The sequence below is a fragment of the Buteo buteo genome, chromosome 24 (assembly GCF_964188355.1).
Source record: "Buteo buteo chromosome 24, bButBut1.hap1.1, whole genome shotgun sequence".
NCBI classification, from domain to species: domain Eukaryota; kingdom Metazoa; phylum Chordata; class Aves; order Accipitriformes; family Accipitridae; genus Buteo; species Buteo buteo.
In genome coordinates, this window is record NC_134194.1 from 178,020 (window position 1) to 202,456 (window position 24,437).

Genomic DNA, 24,437 nt, shown 5'->3' on the forward strand with positions numbered 1-24,437 from the left:
GAGACACTGGAACAGGTTGCCCAGAGGAGTTGTGGATGCCCCCTTGCTGGAAGTGTCCAAGGTCAGGTTGGATGGGGCTTTGAGCAACCTGGTCTGCTGAACGATGTCCCTGCCCATGGCAGGGGGGTCGGACTAGGTGATTATCTTGGTTTAAACCCAGCTGGTAACAAAGCACCACAAAGCCGCTCGCTCACTTCCCCCCCCCCCCGCCATGGTAGGATGAGGAGAAAATATAAAGAAACGCTCGTGGGTCAAGACAAGGACAGGGAGGGATCGCTCCCCACTTGTGGTCACGGGCAAAAGACGGGCTCAACTTGGGGAAGAAACAAAATCAATTTAATTCGCTACGAATCAAACCAAACCAAGGCTATTAGGAAGTAACCCCGACCCGAGAGCAGCTTCCCCCCTGCCCTCCCGCCTTCCTGCCTCAGCCCCACTCCCGGTTCTCTCTCCCCAGGGGAAGAGGGGACGGGGGCTGGGGTGGGTTCCTCACCCCTTGTCTCTGCCGCTCCTTCCTCCTCAGGGGGAGGACTCCTCACTCGTCCCCTGCTCCGCCGAGGGGTCCCTCCCGCGGGAGGCAGCCCTTCACCAACTTCTCCAGCACGGGTCCCTTCTGCGGGCCGATCTTCAGTCACAGACTGCTCCCGCGCGGGCTTTCCCGGGCAGGCCCGGCCATCTTGGGGGGAGGCCCGGCCATCTTGGGGGGAGGCCCGGCCATCTTGGGGGGAGGCCCGGCCATCTTGGGGGGAGGCCCGGCCATCTTGGGGGGCCTCCACTCCTCCGCTCCCCTCCATGGGCTGGGGGGGGGACGGGGACAGCCTGCCGCCTCACCAGGGGCTGCAGGGGCTTCCCCTCCTCCGGCGCACCTCCTCCCCTCCTTCTTCACCAGCCTCGGTATCTGCACGGGGGTTTCACATTCCAATCTCCTCCCCCACTGCAGGGTTCCCCTCTGAAGTCTGTTCTCCCGCAGGTGTTACCACTGTCCCTGAGGGGCTCGGCCTGGGCAGAGGCGGGCCCGGCTCCCAACCGGGGAAGCTTCCAGCAGCTTCTCACAGGAGCCACCCCGGCAGCCCCCCCCCCCCCCAAAAAAAAAAACAACCCCAGTGCCACACAAACCCATAACAACGATCTTTAAAGGTCCCTTCCAACCTAAATCCTTCTTTGATAAGTGCTCTGGGGCAAATGTTGAGTTATGCATTTGTGGAGTACAAATATGCAGTTATGCATCTGTAGAGTACTAAATGCGCATTGCACCTGCTCTATGGCCTTCTCAGGGCAACACTGGAACATTGGTTCTAGAATTCTTGCAATTTGCAGGTGGGTGGGGAAGGAAAGGAAGACCACTCGTTGTTTCCTGGGATTTTTTGGCTTTATCATTTACCATAATCCTTTAACTTTGAATTATCATATATGCTATTAAAAAAAATAATCAAGTATTTTAATTGAAATCTGATAAACCCCTTAATTTTAGAAGTTTTGCAGCAATGGATTCCACAAGTTAGCAATTATAATGTTAAAAACTCCCATGTATTAGAAACAAACCTTAGGTTGTTGCAATGAAAGGAGCTAAATTCACTTTTTCTTATTCCCAGAGTATGCCCAGGGAATTCATTTTCATATTATATAAGGGTTTAACAATACCACCTCTTGTACTTTTTAAGTAGTAGAACAGGAGAAAATACAATGTGGCTGTATTGCACTCACTCTGTTAACCTTCCCATTTGCATTTCCTGACTTTTCTTTTTAGGTATTCAACTTCAGTGGTACCTGAACAGGAGATTTTTGCATTGGATTCAAAAACATTTTAAATACTTTGAAAAATAAATGTTACAGACATTTTAGCTAGCTAATCTCTTGCCCTACCTCTCAGCAGGTTATTGTTCCTGAATGTGTATTATTTACCTTTTGTTTATTTCTCAAAGTTCATCTGTGCCAAAAATTCCAAAATAAAGCACAAGTCTTGCTTCAAAGAAAATCTGATGGCAAAAAGGACTTTAGAATATTAAAAGATAAACCAATGCTTTAGTATACAGTAAGCTAAAAATCACCATCTCCTGAGAAGAAAAGTCTTATAGTAGTTAGAATTGTGGTAGACTCACAGGGTTTACTAAGTCCAGCTTGTAAAAGCTGAGGAAGGAAGTGTGATTGTAATAAAACTAAAACACAATACAAACACGTCACTAGAGGCAAGGTTCCCCTTCACCTCATGACTGAAACAGCCCAAGTCTGTACTGTACCCTTATCTTGATCTTGGGTTTGCTTAAACTGTTCTATTACTGAATGCTAGGAGTTTTTATCCCAAGCTGAGCAAGAACTCTAAAACCAACCTGACTGAAAGCTCATTGCTGCTTCCTCATTAATATGCCAGAAGGTCTGTATGACATTTCTATGGAATGTCTCCATGCTCTTGGGACTGATGATTCAGTGCAGAGCTGCTTGGAATTTCTACAAAACTTCAACCCTCCTCACTTCTCAAATGGCTTCCTTTTACCAGCTTGTCAAGCTAAACTAAAAATAATTGCTTTGTGTGCAATAACAAGGGGAAGGATAGGAATTTCACAGCACAATGTCTTAGGCAGCTCACTAGAAAGAGGAAGCTGCATTTTCAAGAGCAGCATGAAATGTAATCTCCCATGTTTAATTCTTTTTTCTGCAGTTAGAAAAAGAAATAATGCCAAATTTTAAGGCGCATAGTGAGTAACACTCAAGCTCAAGCAGTATGCAGTTAAGATCTCTGTAAGGTCAATTTGATGAGATTTGTTCCTTGCTTGTCATAGTTCCATGAAAGAGATCAAGGAGAAGGCTGTGCTTAGAACAGGGCTAGTAACTGGCAAAACAGACACGTGAAAGAACTGAAAGTCTCAAAACAAGTATAGAACCACAGACTAATTTTGGTTTTCACAACGCTGCAGAGTTTAGAGACTAACCTCACAACAAATTAAATGGTATTCAATGGAAAAGACCCATTTCAAGAAAATTAATGCCTCATCATACCTCTCAAAATCCAGCAACTGTCCCCACAGGCCTACAGACAGGAAGGTACCAATCTGTGTCCTGTGTGTGATTCTGCTACAAGCCATTCTTTTATTCACAGTAAAACAGAACAGGGACAAAACCAAAAGAAATCATGGGATCCACTGGTAAGTAGCAGTCAAGGACCTTACAAACATTCTTCCCATATGAGATATTGCTTTGTAAACATACTTTCATAAAGATGTTTATATGTTTAAAATACCTAGAGTGGGGGGATTCAAAGCCCTCTGCATTCAATACAAGCAAATAAGAACAAATTGACAGAATTTACTGCATGAGAGAGGCCAGTAGTACACTCAAAGACACCGAGGAAGACATGGTATTGACTTTTAAGCTTTAGTCACATAATAAGCACCCACTACATGAAAGACAATTATTTCTGGGAATGCTGGGATAAGTGCATTGTATGCATATTATATATGACATGAAATTATATACTTTAAGCTCCCTCACAGGCAATTTCAGAAGGAAAGGAGCAGAGCAATTTTATTAAGAACTTTTACCACATTTAATTATATATCCAGATTTTTAATTTTCTGAGATAATTATGTCGAGAAAGACCTACAAAAGTAACAGAAACGTGGAAAAGGAACTGAGCAGAATACTTTAAAACCTGATATGCTTCAGAGTCATTAGCAAATCATATATTAAATCCACAACTAATGCAAGTTAGGATGTATTGTAAAAGCTGTTGAACATAGATATAAAAACCAAAGGAATCTACAATATCTAACAGCTAAATTCCTTTTGATTTCAGGGGTACAGGATGGCATCATCAGAAGGTTTAAAGAAAAATCATGGCAATAAAAGAATTAAAAAAAAAAAAAGAAGGGAAAAGGGAAAAAATGCAACTTGAAAGGACTGTCTTCCAAGAAGAAATAAAGTCTTTAATCACCTGGAAAGAACTCTAGAAAACAAGATGTATTGAGCAGTAAGAAATCATTGGATCAATATTTGATATATATATTGTGGCAGCAAGAAAAGATCACTGTATGTGATTTTCATTTGCATAACCTCACATGCGGGGAGAAGGTAATTCTACTTTTAAGGAGTCTACGTTCATTACCGCATGGTTCTGCACAAAAAAGGATTCAGGCAAAATGCACAAAATTCAAATCAGAGTGTATTTTGTAGGACAACATTTAAAGGTTTAGGTTTGTAAAGTTTAGTAAAATACCATCTTCTATGTCCACAAACCCATCTGAGATGCATGATTTGAGATGCATGCGCTATGGAATGACAGTGTCAAATTAGGATTAAGGGGATAACTTAACTAAACAATGTATTCAATTACTTCTTTCTTCTTCTATTTTGAGTAGTACTAAAGAGGCCAGAATTTTCCAGACTTCATAGTTCTCATTGTTTATGTTTAACACCTTCCTTCAAGCCACTTTTTCAGCTGGGTGTTTTCTTCTACCACAAATCTGTACATCTGTGTAGTGACTTCATTCAACAAATGAATGTTCCTTTTGGTCAGTGGCTTTGTTGTATCTACATGCTGATTGGTAAGGTCTTCTTTCCCTGCTTCTGTCTTTTGCTTTCTTGTTGCATGGAAATTTACCATAAATCCTGTTACATGAGTTAGCTCACTTTCTGAAAAGAATCCAAATTACTTTGGTGGGACTGTTTCTCCAATTTCACTGCTAAAACATATAATTAATGAATTCTGTAAAAATCAATTAAGGTTATGACTGCTTTTTTTCCAAGCTGAGTATGTCAGCATTTGCAGTGTCTTTTACTATGATGATGGCAGAAGCTCCATAGCAACAGCATGTTTGCATTCCTACTGGAACCACATTACTCCTGTATTGTCTATCAAGAAAACTGTTTTGATATGTATAATCACAGTTATTTAGCTTGCATGCTGAATAATTTATTCTTATTAAGAGAATAAAGTTTTAACTAAAAAGCTGTGTTTATTTGTCCACAGTTAGCACAGGTTTTACTGCTCCAGCTCTCTTGGAGTTTAGAGTGACAATATTTCTTTGGTGCTAAGGAACTGGAAGCATTGGCTTCCTTCACCTGCAAATCACTAATATACAAACACATGCAAAAGCTGTTGGAGGGTTTAAACAGACATTCCCTGAAATAATTCTTCATTTCTCTTGTAGAATCTCTGATCCTTTTCATTACACATACCCATTTCAAAAGGGTCTTCGCCCACTTAATACTGTCTGAGAAAAGCTTTTCATAAAGTACACACAAGCAAATCAAAACAGATTAAATAAAAAGCAGCCAAATGGCTGGGCACAATTATATGAAATAAAACAATTAATAAACATTTTTAAGGCTAAAACCAGAACACCATGGATATACCATTGCACCCCTGATACTACCACTTATAGCCAGTAGACTAACAGGCTCTAAAATGAAACTCATGTTTCACTGATCATCACCATAGCATGGTCCATCAGGAAGAACGTGAGGCCTGGTTAACCATGTCAAACCAAAAGCAGAAGCACAAATAAATTATACTCAAGACACTTCATTGCTTTGTATCCTTGTTTTCATTTTGATCCCTGTCTTATGTAGACAAGTGACATGTATGATTTAGAAACAATTCTAATGGTTTCTATATGCTAGGAAGAACACAAACAGTCTCCCCTCCAACCAGTAGGAAAAAAGAGTGCCAGCTCAGGACAGGTAATTGTACTCTCATTCCATAGCAAGTCAGCCTGATGAGAATTGCACAGATCTACTGAATGCACAGAATGGTTCCAAAGCCTCACGGTTATCCACATTACTAAATAATGACAGCTCTATTGAGTCAACATCGTAAACCAGGACAAATGTTCCTGACCAGATAATAATGACTTAATAATAGTGACTTCAGCAAGGCTTTTGACACTGTCTCTCATGGCATACTCCTTGAGAAACTGGCGTCTTGTGGCCTGGATAAGTGTACTCTTCACTGGGTGAAAAACCGGCTGGATGGCCGAGCCCAGAGGGTAGTGGTGAATGGGGTGAAATCCAGTTGGCAGTGGGTCACAAGTGGTGTTCCCCAGGGCTCAGTGTTGGGCCCGGTTCTGCTTAACATCTTTATCGATGATTTGGATGAGGAGACTGAGTGCACCCTCAGCAAGTTTGCAGACGACACCAAGTTGGGACGCAGGGTCGATCTCCCTGAGGGTAGGGAGGCTCTACAGAGATATCTGGACAGGCTGGATCGATGGGCCGAGGCCAACTGTGTGAAGTTTAACGAGGCCGAGTGCCAGGTCCTGCATTTCGGTCATGGCAACCCCATGCAGCGCTACAGGCTTGGGGAAGAGTGGCTGGAAAGCTGCCCGGCAGAGAAAGACCTGGGGGTGCTGGTTGGCAGCTGGCTGAATATGAGCCAGCAGTGTGCCCAGGTGGCCAAGAAGGCCAACGGCATCCTGGCCTCTATCAGAAATAGCGTGGCCAGCAGGAGCAGGGAGGTGGTTGTCCCCCGTACTCAGCACTGGTGAGGCCGCACCTCGAGTACTGTGTTCAGTTTTGGGCCCCTCACTACAGGAACGACATTGAGGTGCTGGAGCGTGTTCAGAGAAGGGCAACCAAGTTGGTGAGGGGCCTGGAGCACAAGTCTTATGAGGAGCGGCTGAGGGAACTGGAGCTGTTTAGTCTAGAAAAAAGGAGGCTGGAGGGAGACCTTATAGCTCTCTACAACTACCTGAAAGGGGATTGTAGTGAGGTGGGTGTTGGTCTCTTCTGTCAGGTGGCTGGAGATAGGACAAGAGGAAATGGCCTCAAGTTGAGGCAAGGGAGATTTAGGTTAGATATTAGGAAAAAAAAATTTATTGAGAGGGTTGTCAAACATTGGAATGGGCTGCCCAGGGAAGTGGTTGAGTCTCCATCCCTGGAGGTATTCAAAAAGCGAGTGGACAGGATACTTCAGGACATGGATTAGTGGGCATGGTTGATGGTTGGACTCAATCTTGAAGGTCTTTTCCAACCTAAATGATTCTATGATTCTATAATCTCTGGGATCCAAAAGGATTATCTCCATCGCTGTGCTAGCAGACTAAGCTGCTTGCCAATCATCTCTAACCTATTACCCACAACTCACAAATTCAGTGGTACTTCACACTCGAGCTTGCTAGCCCAGGAGGAGAAGAGGTTGAAATTCCAGAGTTGCCAGTGTTCTAACAAACAGGCAAACTCAAAGTCCAAACCTGTGCAACTCACTAACTGCTCCTGTAATCATTCTGCATAGGTCAAGTGCTGTTGTACCATATTTGAGTGTACAGCAAATACATGAATATACACTTGTCCTCTCGGAAAAGTGGGGTTATGAAATGTCACAGACATATATACAGAGAGCAAAATAACCACACAATATTTTTTGCATATGCCCAGAAATACAGACAAACACCTTCTATTTACTACATAAACATTTCAGCTTCTGATCGCTGGGGTTGGGAATGTCAACTCTGAGCTAGCTGAAACAGAAGCAGCAGCAAATCTGCCTCCTTCATGAGGACATCCATGGAGGCGGAAGGCTGGCAGGTTTGACATTCATAGCATTGGCAGAAAAAAACTGACAGCAAGGCGGGGGGGCAAAGAGAAAGGCTCCACCTACACAACAGTCCCAAAGGAAAACCACACTTGGGGCGGGGGGGGGGGGGGGGGGGGGGAAGCTAGGCTGAATTTCCAAGTCAGAAAGGATTACAACACATTCAAAAACAGAGACTCAGTCCATTACTGCTGTTAAGTTCCAGCTGGAGACCACAGTCCATCAGCTTGAGACCTCAGTACTATCCAAAACACCAAGCAGAAAGATGCCAGCAGAACCCTGCTAGCTGAATTCCTCTCTTATCTCAGTCACTACAATTGCTAGCCCTGACTACCCGCTTTACTCACTAGCAGGGCCTGTGAAGGACCAATTGTTGATGATAGCCACAGGAAATTCTTCTCACAGCACATTTTTTTCTCGTAATTTCACACGCCCTCTGTGCCTGTTGTCTGCACCACAGGCTTTTCAGTAAGTAAGTTGAGTTCTTGCTACCTGTCCTGCAAGACTGCAATTACTTCCTCACCAATCTAATATTTCATGCCTTGGTATAGTAGCTATGTAGTATTGACTAAACATTCATGCTTCTGCACGTGCACCCAGAAAGATATTCACAATTCTCTACCTTTGCACATATAAATTCTTTCAACCCTCTGTCCTCCCCAGAAGTTATTTGCAGTTGCCATTTAAGTAGGTCTCCTAGATGCATAACAGTAATAGATTTTGATTCTACAGTGATCTGTACCTGCAGGAGCAAAAAGGCCACTTAATAAATACACTAGTGATATGAATTCAAGTTCTCAGTTAACAGCTGAGAAGTGGACACAATCTAATTGAGAGGCAACATCTACGCGAGGAAACAAAGTCAGGACAAACCAGTTTCTCAAAACTTGCCTTGATTTTTACGTGGCAGAAATAGCAGGACTCTGTATTAATTTTCATATCTTTATTCAACAATGGAGAGGTGGGAAAGGCAGAAGACTAAACGCATAAGAAAGACACGGAGGTAAATTAGAACTATTTAGGAGCTTGAGAAGATAACAAAACAGCAGCCTTTTAAAGAAAAGCATTCATAGGCATCCATAATAAGAAACTGGTGTGAGGAAACTTATGTAAACTCAATATCAAAGAACAAAAAGCCATACCTGCAACTCATAAACCTATTCTAATGACACATGGAGATTTCAATTCAAATTATTCAAGACATTTATCTGTTAAAATAAACTGGAAGTAAAAAGTGAATAAAGAACTTCCAGAACCTCTCTTCCCTACCCACATCAATAACTAAGCCTCTATCAAAGCAACTTTCGTCTAGAGGTGCCACCATATACTTGTGTTCAGTTATGCTTGGAGCACCACTTACAAGAGAGACCCACATAAAACAGTAGCAATATGTAATATTAAAAATTTAGTCTTTGGATGATGCTTTTTTGTCTTGGCAGCTACCGATCTTCAGGAAGTTGATACAGCCTGAACAGACACAGCATAATAAGCTTTTCCAAACACTCTTTAACCCCAAAAGAAGAGCTGTATTTACAGGTTCATGACCCTTATGCCTCAGAGGGGAACTTGGCCAGGAAAGCTGCTTCTAGCAGAAATGTCAAAATAACCGAGAAGGGAAATAAGGATTAGCTGCCACCCTGTGGAATGTAAGCACATGTGCATCGATAAAGCTTTTTGTATCGTATTCTGGGGAGAAATGGAAGAAAAACAATGGGTCCTAATGAGAGCAAAAGAGCAAGATATCAAAGAGATAATACACGGTTTTCTTTAATAGTCTTCACAAAAAAGAATGTAAAGGGACACCTAGAAAAAGTCTGGCTAACAAAGCAAGCATAACACGAGATTAGGATGCCTTAGGGTTTCCTACATTTAAGTCATTATACTGTAGCAAGTGACCATACTTTTAATGACTCTACAAAAAACTAGTGAAAAAATTCAAACTCCCTTCCTCCCCCCCAAAACCCCCAGTAACCCAGTCATTTAACATCACCGTGCTTCAGAGCATGGGTAAAAAGGTGACAGTGTCAGGAACAGGCTTTTCCAATGTGTGTGTTAATTCCAGACTGCTCACTGGTCCTCCGGTAGACTTAGCAGTATCAGAGACAGGAGACTGGACTAGCTGAACCAATTCAGTTTGAGCTGGCTTTTGCTCTGTTTTCCCTTTTCTGAGGTAACAGCCTTTGAGCACCACAGTGGCTCCACTGAGCAGTTACTATATTCCTGTGGCAAATACAGAATGGTCACAACAGCTGGCTTTTACAAAAACTAGCTTTTAAATGCAGTTTAGATTGTATTTAATTCAAGATATTCATTGCCCCAAATTAGCAAATGATAGCAGCAATGCTGTAATTTCCATTAAGTTGCTAGATTCCCCAGTAGGGCCTAGGAAAAAGAGAAAGCTTGGAAAACTCTGTGATTTGGCTTTGGCTAAACTTACATTCAGCACATTTCCTTATAAAACTGACATTGAGTGTTGCTAGTAGAGCGCCTTTACATTAGCTCTACGCTGGCAGAGATAGCCATTCACTAAATATGAGGCTTAGTCATGAGAGCTATTCCTACCACCCTCTATTATGTATTAATTTCTTATAAATGTAACTCTTTAAATCATTAAGTGTTTCCTATAATGCAATAATTGTTCTTGGGGTCTCAACTATGTCAGGGCAATCCACAACTTATAGCTGAAATTTAGCACCTGCCTGAAAGCACTATGTTGTTTATTTAACTCTGATCATATGATGGAAAAATAGAACAGAAACATAAAAAATTTTTTTATTTTTTAAATTTTTTTTAAAGAAGTCTGACAATAAAGAATCCCTAGCCCTATTCTAAATTCTGTTTCTCTTTCCTACAGTGACCTCCTGGTATGTCCTGGACCTTTCTTCAGTCTGTAAGTCTCCATCTATGATGTTGCAGATAAAAGACCTCCTCTTTCTCAACGTCAGAAAGAATCTCAACTGTCTCATCATGTTCCTATTAGGATTTCCATATACGTTGAGATGCAAGGTTAGATAGTCTATATACATACCTCTTGCTGCTTCCTGCACAGCCTTCTGGTGTATCAGGCACTCCTCCCAGTTTTGTTATCAGCAGACTTGCTGAGGGTATACTCTCTGCCCCATCACCCAGATCATTAATGAAGATGTCAAACAGGACTAGACCCAGTATTGAGCCCTGGGGTATGCTGCTAGCTGCTGGCCTCCAGTCAGACCTCCTGGGACTGATCGCCACTCTCTGGGCCTGGTCGTTCAGCCAGTTTTTTTATCCACCTCACTGTCTGCTCATCCAGCCCATACTTCATCAGCTTTTCTATAAAAATCTTATGTGAGACAATGTCAACATCCCTTGTACCCATATGATCTTGTATAGTTAAGAAATAAAAAAGTCAGTATTTTTTCCTGAAATGCTCGCACCATTAAAAAAGAACAAACCTGTCTGTTCTTCAGAATGCTAACTCTCTGTTGCCATGGTCACAAATTACCATAGTAACCATTAGATACATCTGTATTTTTAGATTAAAGTTGCTTCTATTTTCACAGAATATAGATCCAATTGAAAGAAACTACTCATTCTTACCAGGAAATACTACAAAATTCAGAGTATAAATTAGGGCAGCACAACAAACACACAGAAAACTAGTTAATTGCAAAAGGGGGAGGGAATAAATCACAAACATTGCCATTTACAGAGCCGCTTCCTGCAGCTAGAAAATGGTTTGAATGGACAACAAAAAGATCTGAGGACAGTTATTCTCTAACACTATTGTCTCAGCAAGCCTCACTGCAAAGTGGCTCAATTAGAAAGCCTGGCAAGCTTAAATAGCCTTTTTCGTCAGGGGTTAACTGCAGTATTACTTCATATTTTTCCATTAGAGCCCCAGTTTGTTCCCTTCCTCTGTCCCTCCTCCCCTTCCTAAACAGGACCTTCACTCTCATACATAGGAAATATCGACGTTCAACCTGTCATAATTCAACTGTTATCAGCAAGTCTCTGCTCTCTCATTTTCAGTGACAGTACGTTATGCTTATACCCTCTGGTGGACAAAAAGCAATTCACAACCCTCCCTGTGCCTTACTGCCTTTAGATCAGCACTGTGCTAACAGGAACTTTGTCATGAAAATGCTGAATCAAAACCAAGCATCGCTACATAGTCTCTAATTTCTGCACTTCAAGGAAGGTCCTTCAGTCATCCTTACCTGGCTAGATCTGTCTCAGCTTCTCCATTTTCTTACTGGGCTTTCATTCCACCAACACTGTCTCATATATAGCTCAGCATGCCTGAATTTAGACATGAATGCATGGTCACATGTCAAAATAAAAATTTCATTTATCTCAACGTGACATTCACAACATTTGAGAAATAATCTAACAGAAGAGTCAAAAGTGAGGAGTCCATCAACTCAGTGCTTTCACAAAAAGGCAGCAGCATGAATACAAAAGGTTTGTATTCAACACTAGGTTTGATGATCAGGATAATTTACCTCCTGATTTTATAGTCACCAAAAATTTTCAACTTGCTTTCTTCTTCATAAGTTGCTAAGCAGTACTTATGATAAAAAATTAGTTCCCTTATAAGTAAAAATTTTATATGCTTGCAACCCAGCCTGACTCTCCTCCCTGACCTGACTGAAACAAAGAACATGACTGAATTTCCCATCTTTGGTAAGTCAGTATAGCAATGCATTTCTACTGCTGCCACAAATCTTTTAGATAGTCTCAGACAGTTATATATTACAGAAGACTTGAACTCTTCCCCCTTTAGAGTTCACTCACTTTTGCAGCCTTCCCACAAATGTTACTTCTAACGTTATTTGGCTAAATGCAGACAGAATGCTCTTGTCCAAAGGGTCTGCAGTAAGCATATTTCAGCCAGAAGCCACTGCAGGAAAGGGGAAATACATCAACCTATGCTACTGGCAATAGATGCTCAGATTCCACCTGGGAATCCAGCCTGAGGCCTTGTTGTACAAGTCACTGTATGATTCTAGGTCATAGGATTAAATAATGGAAAAAGGCTAAATTTCAGCTCTAAAAGACAGGATTTTTCATATCTCCAGAGTCAGCAAAATGGAAGTAGTCCCTTGCTTAATAAGATAAAACATAAGAAACATAACCAGGTCATGAAGACACAGGAGCTACGCTTTGCTTGCAAGGTGTTTACAGGAAGGTTTTAGGCAAAGCAGCAAAGACCTAAACTCACCTGCAAAATTGCAGAAAAAACCCGGCCAATTTGCCACTGTTTCTTTTCACTTAATATTATTTTGATTCCAGTTCTCATCAGAAATAGAGCACTGGCAATTCTGACATTGAATTTTGGGATTCTACAGATAGCTGTTCATATGAGCAGAGCAAAGTCCAGCATTTGGTTCATCCCACCATGTAGGCTTTGTGGGGGGGTGGTAATTTCCCAGATGAATGTATCCTCTGGAGCTCCCTGATGGTGCTTGCCCAGCATAACACATCTACTAGAAAGTGATGCAAGATACTTGATATTTTTCTGGTCCTCCCTGCAGATCAGCTACCTGCTGAGGTAAAATTCAAACGTGATTGTTCTGAAGCGATGAAAGGTTCAAGAATCTCAATGCATGTAGCTCAAGCTCAGCTTAGGAAGGTAAGACACAGAGGGAGAGGTGCTGTAAGAGAGAAATCAAGCTCTAATCTCTTTAGAGTTTAAGTATTGCTTGAGGATCAGAAAGCTGGCGGTATTTCCTGGACAACTCTGTACTGTACACAGCCCATTTTCTACTTCTATCTCACAAGACAGGTTTTTAGCTGCTATGCAGGTTTATTGTCTTCATTTACTGTTCAAACCAATTGTTCTCACAAGTTACTCTGCACACCTCTCTAGGCTTCTTAACAATACCTTTAAGTAACATAAGACTGAGTTATGTTTATAGTGTCTTGTAATAGTGCCAAATTCCAGATGAAAGGTGACCAGGAATCCTTCCTCCTCAGTAATGCTAAAGTACATCCCCATACAGCATATGCATTTCTGCACATACCAGCTCTTAAACACTAAATTCAGTAGCCTCCAGCCCACAAATAGCACACAGGAACTCCTGGGCAACTGGCTCCAGGTGGCCCTGCTTGAGCAGGGAAGTTGAACCAGATGACCTCCAAAGGTCCCTTCCAACTCCAATGACTCTGATTCTATGAGCTCATATAGCTTTGGAATACTTTGCTGGTTTTCCATGTTGTCTGACTTTATAGGGCAACTCAGAAAGCAGCACCACAAGATGCTTCAGCCAGCCGGCACATTACAAATTCTTAGTGGGTAAGAAAAGCTATGACCAGTTACATAGAAAGATGCGATTCAGCATCTCCCCAGCAAGTAGCAGAGTAATGTGATAAATACATTGTCCCCGTCAGAAAGAAGGGTATTTTATTTTCCCCCTAGATTTCTCTCTTAGGCAGTAAGCCACACTTTCCAGCATTATATGCAAATTTGGAAGACACGATAGGAAAACTCAGCTCAATTCAACAGCTGCTCTCAAGCATATAACGACACTTCACAGTTAACATGCAAGCCTCCTTGATGCAATGCTACGTGCAGATCAGAGAACCAGCAGAGTATTCCATAGTTATCCCACTTTCCTCCTAAGGCACTATATTTCCTGCTGATTAAGATGGTAAAGAATAAATAACAATTTCTGGAAAGTTTGGGTTCTCTAGAAATCTTGCTTTTCAAGGCAGAAATGACTTGGTCTTATATTGTGAGAGAGTCATACTTCCAAGGAGGATGTATAAAAGAGAAAGCCCAGCACTGCAAACAGACAATAAATAGAACTCAATTCACTAAAATGGGGGAATGTGTAGCTTCCCTAGAACAAGATTTGCAATTTTAAGAACACCAGCATCCCTCTCTCTAATACACCCTCTACCTACCAAGGAAGTTAATCTAGTCTAAAAGAAATCAGTCCCCCATACTCAGAAATGTAAGGCTGGAGAACCAGAAACTCAATTAAGAACAGTAAGAAATTAAGATGTTTAGTTGAAGTCTAAGGTTTAAAACCTGATAGTAGTCTCCCCTACATTTTCCTATTTCTTACCCACCATGGAGGATACTGCCAAGCAAGAAAACATTTTTCCCTTTTATGCAGCAAATCATGAAGTTTTTCAGAAGGGAAACCACATTTCACTATTTTCTTTTCCAACAGCAGAACACTGACTCATAGCATTATAAAGTGTGGAGGTACAGTATTTCTTTCCAAAAGGCAGTCATGGCTTCACTTTGTATCTCATTTAGGATAACTTTTAGGCACACAAAGTTTGACACACATGTACCACCCAACTTCAGGTATCATTTTTTCTTACTGCTCTTCCCTCTGTGCCCAGGCATATTAGGAAAGGGGCATAAACGCTTACTGAACACAATGGGTTCTACTGCTAGGTGAAGATTTAACCATTTGCTTAATTGCACAATGAAGCCCAGGGATGATACTGAAGAGAAACTACATTCCAGAATTTCCTGGCGAAAACACTGAACAACAGCTGATAAAAGCATTTTATCAAAACAGCACATTCAGCGTTCTCATTAACAAGAGAATTTCTATGCAAGACCATGCCATCCAATGCAGAACTATATCTAGAAACTCACTAAGAGGTCACATGGGTGGTGGCAGATCTGCAGAGGTTTTTGATCAAGCAGAGCACAACCTAGCAGTCACATTTGTACTGGAAGAAGAAAATAATGTCCATGCTAAGACATTGTTCTTGCTCTGGGTAAGTTCTGCTGCTTGACATCATCAGCTTCATATCACACACTAGATAATAGTCCCCGACTCTACTCCAGACTCTCTCCTACAATCAGAAGTCATTTCACTCCCCTGTACAACAAAACTCAGAGTAAGACTGACCCGTACTTACCCACAGGCTAATGACATCAAGCATCAATGCTAAGTAAAAGATACTTAGCACAGGACCTAGCTCAGGAAGACAAAGGTAAATCCAAATGCCACAACTGAGTCTTCAGAAATTCTTCCTGTGCTTCAAAGCAGGAAGAGTTACTACAAATGACCTGATTCTAGAAAACATTCTGGAAACAGTGTATGAAAACCGAGTAATCCAAGACTATCAACCAATCCTTGGCTTCCAAATCAAGTCCCTCACAATGATTTACATAAATAATTTGCTATGGAAATTTTTAGTTAAAAAAAGGTCAAGAAATGTGGTCATAGAGATAATCGGTATATGGAGAATAATGGTTCTATCTTGTTCAATACAGTAAAAACTAGGACAGCAATTCCTCACAACTGATCTTGCACATAATCAGTAAAGATTTTTATCCCTCATATGGAGAGAGGAATTTCCTTTGGAAACAGAAAGAATTCCTGCTTCAGGACATGCTTTTACATGTACTAGTGAGACACGTATACAGTGTTTGCTAACAAACTAAAAAGAACAAAATACTTGGGGTTTTTTGTGAAACTCAAAGACAAATCAAGGATTTTCTACTGGCTTCTGGATAAGGCCTTGTGGATAATTTAGGACAAGTATTTCGGACAAGACACAAGTTTCTGACATTGTCTGTCAAGACTTCAGGTTTTTAAAAGCTACAAATAAAAGTAAAACCAACTTAATTGGTTTCCTAAAATAACTAGTCAGTTCATAACAATTTGCCACCAACACAATGGGAAAGAAGAAAAATTCAGTCCTAAACTTCAACTTTACAAACATTTGAAGGGCTAATCTTTAGGACAGAAATACTTGTGGAATGTTACTTGCAGAAGTGCTTCTATACATTGTCAACAGCAAAATACTGGGCTCTGTGAAGAATCCACCCGAAATTTCAGAAATGTGACAGCAAAAGACGTGGGCAAACATAAATGCCTGCACCTCAAGCTAAGAATGGTCTTCAGTAGGGAAGGAGGAGCCAGGTTCCTTTGATAACTAGTTTCAGTAAAGATTAAGACCATCAAGCATTCATTCAGACAAACATGTCTATAATGGTGCTCCCCCCATTATAGGTCTCAACAACAGGAACCCTACTCATCTCAAATTCCCATTGACTCTGCTGGCATGTGTACAGGGGATCTCCCCCTAACAATGTTCAACAGATTAGAATCCAGTATGGCTTGGCATGATGCAAGTTTTCTCTGCAGCACTGCAATTCCACTCCCACAATACATATTCTACATCCAATGTAGTTCTGTCCCAAATGTGTTACATATTGCTCAAGTCTCAGGACACTGATAAACATGGCACATGGTCAGACAGAAAATTTGTGCAAGGGCTGCAGTAGGATAAAGCAAGAGGACTGATTAATCACAGTATTGTGCCCTACTCCCTGCTTTTTATCCCCCACAAATGGAATCCTGGAATTAGCAAAATTCATACTTCAGCTATTTATCAGTTCTCACGCCCTGAGGATTGGATCTCCTAAAGCTGAGAGATAAGGGCTTCTGAAATTCTCAAGTATGCCCACAGACTATTGAGCCAGATTTTCCCCAGTCATCTGCTAGAATGAAGGAATTTGTCCATAATAACAAGCACCAGGATGACATAGAATTCAACCACTAAATAGCAAACCAACAGCCTCCCTGCCAAGCTTTCCCACTGCATGGGACTCGCCTCACTCTGATACTCTCATAGGAATCAAAGTGAACAACAGAACCCAAAACAAAATTCAAGCAGCTTCAAAAAGAGGCAAAATCTTACGGATGCTCAACTTTCCTTCTCAATAGTTAACTTTTACAGATACCTGTGTCTACTCCATCACATGTGCATATAACAGCACATTTTCTTCATTACTCAGTTTTTCAATTATCTCCCTTCACCTTCCAGAAAAAAATAAAATAAAAACCCAATCTCTTCATCTTCCAGTACTAGTAATGGGAATCTAGCATACTCCTCCTCCCATAAGCTAGTCTTCTATGTTCAAAAGCACTCAGCATACATAATTTCAGTCACATTCTCAAAGGGAACGGACATGACAGGTATGGTCCATTCTTAAGGAAGATGAATCATGGTGGGCACTTCTTAACAACACACAGCTGCAGAAGAATACCCAGAGCAAGATAAGACATTTTAGGGAGCCACCCACCCCCGTGGAACTCCAGTGTCTAATATTTTTCCAGCTTCTGTGCAATGGATGTCTCTAACCCTAGTCAGTTCTTCCAGCAAAGATTCTCCCCAACTAGGGTTATACAGTGGGAATTCCAAAGCAACAGGCTATGTACAGACAAATCAGCATTCCCTCCAACAGAGAAATGAAAGGGAGAAAATTCCTGAGGATGTGTATCCTCTACTCCGTTTTCTGAATCCCAGCCTCCCCCTTGCCTTGGAATGAGCTCTACAAAGCAGTATCTGTTATGTACATGAATCTCAACTCCCTTCCTTTGGGGAGTTTCCCCTCAAAAGGGACAGGTAAATCCCAGGACAGAGACAGGTGCTGGGGAGGGGGAGGTCTCCTTAGGATGACTCGCCAGAAGCAAGAGAGCCTGCAGCTTTCTTCTTAGGGCGGGCTTTCACACTTCTTACTGGAAGCTGAGAAAGAAAGAGAGGAATCTTAGGTTAGTTTACTTTAACACCTAAATGTCTAACAGAAAGATACAAAAATGCAGAGTGAAAATAGGACAAAACAACTACAACACGATGACCCTATTGATTTCATCTGTTGTTTCAAAAAGGCTACTTAACCATTCCACTTGTTTTTGGTTAGTAAACAAATCACTCTGAGCATATCCATCAAATAGTAACCAGGAGAAGACATTCTAAAACAGGACAAGTGTGATAATAAAATCGAAGTCAGCTGTCTCGACAAAAGATAGACATAGCGGTATTTCAAAGTGGTAACATTCACATAACGCTTCACTGCTAGAACTTTTCTGCTTCTTGACTGCCATCCCAAATGCTGTTCTCTGAAAGATGTAGAAACATCTTGAACTAGTTTGCACACTTTACTCCAGTGTCCTTCCTTCTAGATACTGGCAAGAAGAGTACATTTATGATCTACGACACATTCAGGCCCTCTGGGCAATCTCGGGGATCTCAGTCAAAGACCTCCTACAATTTCTACATCTGAACCAAAGATCCAAACAGACTGAGCATAAAAAACAATGTGCCTGCAAAGGGCTTTGTCAGAATTTCTGTATTTACAATAAACAGTACAGAAGAGTCATTACTGTCTTTTCACAGGTTCACTTTAAAAATTCTTCACTAGGAAGCTTAGAATCAAATTTTGTTCCTCTTGTTTCCCTGCTCCTGTCTAATATGCTAGAGAAGAAAGCAGAGGTGTCAACTCAGAAGTAAGCCTTGGGACTTTAAAAAAGATCCAGGCTGATTTAAAATGCATCTTTAGACATACATGTCCATCCTTGGAGATATTCAAAAGCAATCTGCATATGGGCCTGGGAAACCGGCTCTAGATGGCCTTGCTTGAGCAGTGGGGTTGGACCAGATGCTCTCCAGAGGTCCCCTCCAACCTCAACTATTCTGTGATTCTGTTACAAAGAGTACTTAGTCACATGCAAAGGTGTCCTGCACACTGTAAAATCAGGTTAACAGTAGGACTTAAAATTAAGCAATTACTTTCCACCAAATTATTTAATATTTAGCCTGAAAAGCTCGACAATGCGAGCCACTCATATAGCACTCTATCTTAAATAAAAATCAAAAATAATATTAGGAGTCTGAGTTGAATCAAGCAAATAGGACCTCAACTTCACAAAAAGAGAGAAGCATTTTATCACACATAAATCAAGCCACAAGAAACATTCAAGGAAAAGTCAAAACCTGGAAAGTGGCACCTCAAAGCGCATATTCTACAAAACACATCAATGGCTGAAAAAAAGATTGTTAAGCTAAAATGGCTCTTGGGCACAACTGCCTTTATTTTCATGTATGGTTTGTTTTAATAATACGAATACAGGCAACTCATGTCCCACCTGAATGGCTGTAAATATCCTAGATCATCACACGGACATATGGAGGGGACAGCTCAACAATGACTAGTTACCCAAACTCTAAGACAAAACCCTGGGGTGGGGGAGTGCAGGGGGGATGGGGAGTAGTGCGTGTGTGTGTGTGTAATTATGTTTTCGCCATATCTAATATGCAGAAGTCCAGGAAAGCCTACAAGGGTACAGGACCATTGCATTTTAGATGAGGAGAAAGTGGCTGTCCTAGGGATAAACGTCACAGTAGTATTACATATTCAGACTGTAACAGACAGGAGAGAGGATACAGTCAACAAAACACACCAAAAATATCTAATGCCCCACCCTTCAACAGAAAACCTGAATGAAAGCAAAGCTGGGTCCTGGCTTATGACAAAGGCTTACAGGCATGATAAAAATACAAAAGCTAGAGACTAGTATAGCAAGTAGACAGCAAGTCCTCTGATGTAGGACTCAACTAGCAAAGACTTAGTCCAACAACGTTTATACAAACAGCTTTTAAATGCACCAAGACTATGAAGGCAGAGCCTTCCAACAAAGCTTACAAATCAATGTGCTGGAAATAATTTACACACCAGCTCACCTCAGCTTTCATCATCTTCTTAGGAGTTTTGAGACTTTGGGTACGTTTAGGAAGTTTGTCTCCTGCATCTTCATCTGATGGGTCTGTTCTAGTCTCCGACGGGGTTCCATTAGACCTCTGTGCCACACTGCTCTCCTCTCCTGAGGAGTAACAGGAAGCTAAGGAGTAAGAGAAAAAGTTTTAGCAAATACTTTTGAAAAATCACATGAAGTCTAAAATGGCCCATCCTGAAGGACCACAGGAAAGGGAGATGTCAACAATCCTTCAGAAGGATAATCCAAAAAGTACAGAGATGTATTAGTAGATGGGAAGGGACTAGGGAAGACAACGCAACTTCTCCCACATGATTTGAAATCTTGTAGTCCTTCTGAGACCCAATGCATGAAAAGTCCAGGGAACCCCTCCTCCCTCACACAATGGCCCAGCAGCAGTGTTCTATACCCGAGTCCTCGATGGTTTCAAGAAGACTTCCACCAGAGGGGTGCAGCTGTGGCTCCTGGCTTCGCATATGCATGGTATCTTCATCCCGGATCAGAGTGAGATCCTGCATGCTGAAACTTCGCAGCTTCTCAGACAAAACTCCCTGGCCCTAAGAGGACATAAAAATTAGGGTCAAGGGCACTTAGCCTTCACCAAGATCATCTCACATGGGATCATTCAGAAGAAGAGGAAAGGTGCCCTATTCCCCACTAGGGTACTCTGAAAAAAAACAGAGAAGGGAAAAAGAGAAGTATGCTCCCAAGACCAACAGGGAAGAGGTTAAAGCAAAACCCATTCCACTCTCCCTCCGCTTTTCGTAAGACAAAGGATGGGATTAACTGGAAGGCAAACTGGAGGAAAGGAAAAGTAGACTGGTGCCAACAAGTACCAGCATCCTTAACAGACCCACAGCACTAATTGCTGGCACACAAAACTAAACTGCTAGGGAATTCCTGAATGTTACAGAAGGTGTTGCATTACCTTTGCAGCTGCAGTAACTGCTGCATTGGCAGCAAGGTTTAACCCTCTCTTGCCAACTCGCATCATGGTTTCATAGCTCTTGTCACGAGCCTGAGTAATGTATTCATCAATTTCCTAGGAAGGCAATGTGGAACATGGCATTTAGCTCCTCATTACAAACATGATCAAAGTCTCCCCACCATCACCCTTAAAACCCCAAAGCTCATCTGGACACTTTTTTTTCAGGCTACCAGCGTCAGCTGTCATTGATCATGTAACTGCAGTTTCTCTGCTACTTACAGAAAGCTTGCAAATGCAACCTTTACTTGAAGTATGCTATTACAAGTTGTAACAACTGAAACAAAGCTGTTGCTTATACTGACAATGTGAAAAAACAGCATAGCTACAGAACATGCTGCTCCTATCGTGATTCAAAGAGCTTAACTACTGACAGTGACTATAAGGGCTCATGACACTGGGTTAGCCAAACATGCTTTCTAAGCATTAGGCAAACTACTGGCTACATTACAATCTTCTGTAAGCTGCCATCGTTGTCAGAGACAGAATCATTCTACATCCACTAATGTCAACACAAGCATGATTCACACATTTCAGTTTTTATTGTGGCATAACTGATCAGAAGTCAGTCAGCTCCCAGATAGATCAGTATCTTCTAACAACAAGTGAGTACCTTCTCCTTATTGGAGAGCGTTGGGTGCACAAACTTCCTGTAGAGGACACTGGAGCCCTTGGTGTAAGGGGAGAGCAGCCAAATCACAAATGCGATTTTCAGCTCGAAATAAAAGGGAAACCTGAGAGAAAGAGGGAAGAAAAAAAAAAGAGAGAGAGAGAAAGATGGAGAACTGGAATCAAGATCAGCACAGAGACAGATGAAGATAACTGGTAAGAGAGCAGCATAGGCAGAAGGAGCAAAGGCAAGATAAAGGCTCAGAAACAAAAGAATCGATATATCAGGTCAGAATAGTAGAACCCTCTTTGGAATCCTAGGACATACCTTCTTTGAGTCTCATTTAGTCTTTCATCCATAGCCGTGAAAACTCCATAAACAGGGCATCTCTCAGCCCTGCAAACACACCAAATTACAATCTGATAGCTACTCTCATCATTCTGAAGTTTGTTTAGAGAGTATCCACTGGATGTTAATATTGTATTAGTTTCCCTCTCATTTTCCAAAGTTTTCAACTACGTATCTGAATAGATCTCCAGTTCCTGCTAAGGCTGATGGCTCAGTTTCTGAAACTTCCAGTAGGTACTCCTCAGATAAGACACAAAAGGAGGATCAGTGTAAATGAAAAAGAGCAGGCAGCATGTAAGTCTTTCACCTCTAACCCTTACCCAGTAAAGTCTCTGGGAAGATACAGTAGCAGAGATTGAAAAAAGTGAATGCAAACTTCTACTGTCTCTATTGAAACAAGTGAATGCAAACTTCTACTGTCTCTATTAGTAGTAAGAGAGTTCTGTTTTCAGTGGTCCATTTCAAGTATGTGAACAAGCGAAAGCTCTTATACTTTTTAGATCTTTGCCTGCTTTTCACAGTATCTGCAGGAAGAAGCAAAACTGCTGGGTACTTTTGTAAGGCATGTGTAGCCATTTCATGTTTCTTTAAAAGATGCAACTCTTGACTAGTATTCTTTCAGAGACGTATGCAAAGCTCAAACACTAAAGCAACGAGGAAACTGAAGATATACTGTTCCAAAGGTTCAGTTGAAGACACTTAACAATGACTTGTCCTTTTTGGAGGCCTCCATATTGCCAAGCACGACACACAGCACTGAAAGGATTAAGAACCTGCTTCCCTGACTCCACTCCACCCCACCCCCACTCGTGGAAGATAATTTAATCGTGCAAAACACCACTCGGAGCACAGACATGCATCTGATCTGCTCCTCCACACAACAGGCTCGCAAAGCAAAACAGGTCCCTTCCTTCTACAATTTTTTTTTAAGTGTCTTTTAGACCACCATTTCTCAAACTTGACCAGTTCATATCAACAGCTTCTCGAAAATATTTTGTTATGAATTAATGAAGATCCTCTTACAGATACTGCATATTTATCTTAACTGTTCGCAAGTATAGAAGATGAAACAGATAAGACAACAGCTACTACCCGCAATATCTACAAACCTGCAGACTCTTCATAGGGATTGAAAACTCCTAAAGGAGAGACAGTTTACTCTTAGCATCCTAACACTACACCTTTAAAAAACAAACAACCAACAAAAAAACCCATGCCACCAAGGAACTCACCAAGAAAGAACAATGTCTGTGAGAGTTTCTGCAGTGGTGAAGAAGGCAAACACAATCCAGTACATCATCCACTTCACCTGCAAAACAGCAGTGACTCAATAAACATCCATCAGAACCCAGAAAAAAGCCAAATGTCTTCTCAGTAAAAATGACTCATCATCTCCACACATCAAGATGAATTCAACAAGAAGGCATATATAATCAGTAATGGAGAGAGTCACATACCAAATGGTACATTATAGTTTGGGAAAACATGTAGGATTAATGTGCTCTAAATAGATAAATGCATACAGATACACTGATGAACACACGCCCTGTAGCAATATCATGATGCAACAGTGTTAAAGTCCCAAATAAGCTATCTAAAAAGAGTAAGCAGTTCACTTTGAGAAGTTATAGTCTTTCATATATCATAATTATTGTAATACATACATATATACACACATATGCAAAAGTTCAGTTTCAACTGTAGCCCTATATTTTCTTGATTTAAAGGTTTTTGGGGGGAAGAAAAAAACCCCACCAAACCAACAGATATAGTATTTTGCTTTAACTCACTAATAAGCATTCTTTGCCTTAATCATTACTCCCAGAAATTACAGGAGCATTTCTCTTTTCTTTTTAAATAAAGGTCCAGTAAGAGACGTAAGAAAACAAAGAACATGATGCATCAACCTTACCTTCTTGTTTAAGGCCTTGAGTATAGTTTACAAAGTGTACTTTGCACTATTATGGCACATCTGTATGCCTATCGTCTATCTCCCTACTTCCTCACAACTTTTTCTGGAGCAGTAGGTATTTCTTTCGAAGCAAACACAAAATCATTTCCCCCTAACCACACACACAGTCACACTCTGCTGTTTTAGTAACAAGTCTCTCAACTAGAGCCCAATTATGCCTAAAGAAGAATCAGCTGAATTATAAAAACTGCTACCCCAAAATTTCCAATAGCAGAAGAGTCAATATCTTATAAGGGAAATTACCAGTTTTCTATGCTTTTAAGAAGTAAAAATAAATGTAAGTAGCAGATAAATAGAAAGAAGAGGTCACCTTTGCTAAAAGCAACTTAACAATGTTAGTGTCATCAAGAATGGGAAAGAACTAAACTGAATCAAGGAAATTCCACACATTAAATCCGCACATTAATCCATGTATTAAAATTACATGAACAGTTTAGTGACAGTTTTTGTTACAGCAAATGAAGTTATAAAAGCATATATTTCCC

The 24,437-nt window shown here is 41.1% G+C and overlaps 1 protein-coding gene across 2 annotated transcripts in view; it reads right to left on the reverse strand.

Moving 5' to 3' along the window:
- Nucleotides 1-1,340: 1,340 nt before the first annotated feature.
- REEP2 (receptor accessory protein 2) overlaps nucleotides 1,341-24,437 on the reverse strand; it is a 28,077-nt gene continuing 4,980 nt past the window's right edge. Inside the window, exons 3-9 of one of the 2 annotated variants that reach the window (XM_075056844.1) lie at nucleotides 23,213-23,289; nucleotides 21,960-22,028; nucleotides 21,636-21,756; nucleotides 20,966-21,079; nucleotides 20,447-20,594; nucleotides 20,006-20,163; nucleotides 1,341-18,010 (exon numbers count right to left, since the gene is read on the reverse strand). In XM_075056844.1, coding sequence (XP_074912945.1) covers nucleotides 17,936-18,010; nucleotides 20,006-20,163; nucleotides 20,447-20,594; nucleotides 20,966-21,079; nucleotides 21,636-21,756; nucleotides 21,960-22,028; nucleotides 23,213-23,289 — 762 coding nt within the window. In that variant the 3' untranslated portion in view covers nucleotides 1,341-17,935. The remainder of the gene's footprint in view (nucleotides 18,011-20,005; nucleotides 20,164-20,446; nucleotides 20,595-20,965; nucleotides 21,080-21,635; nucleotides 21,757-21,959; nucleotides 22,029-23,212; nucleotides 23,290-24,437) is intronic. The other variant, XM_075056845.1, reaches the window with a different exon arrangement.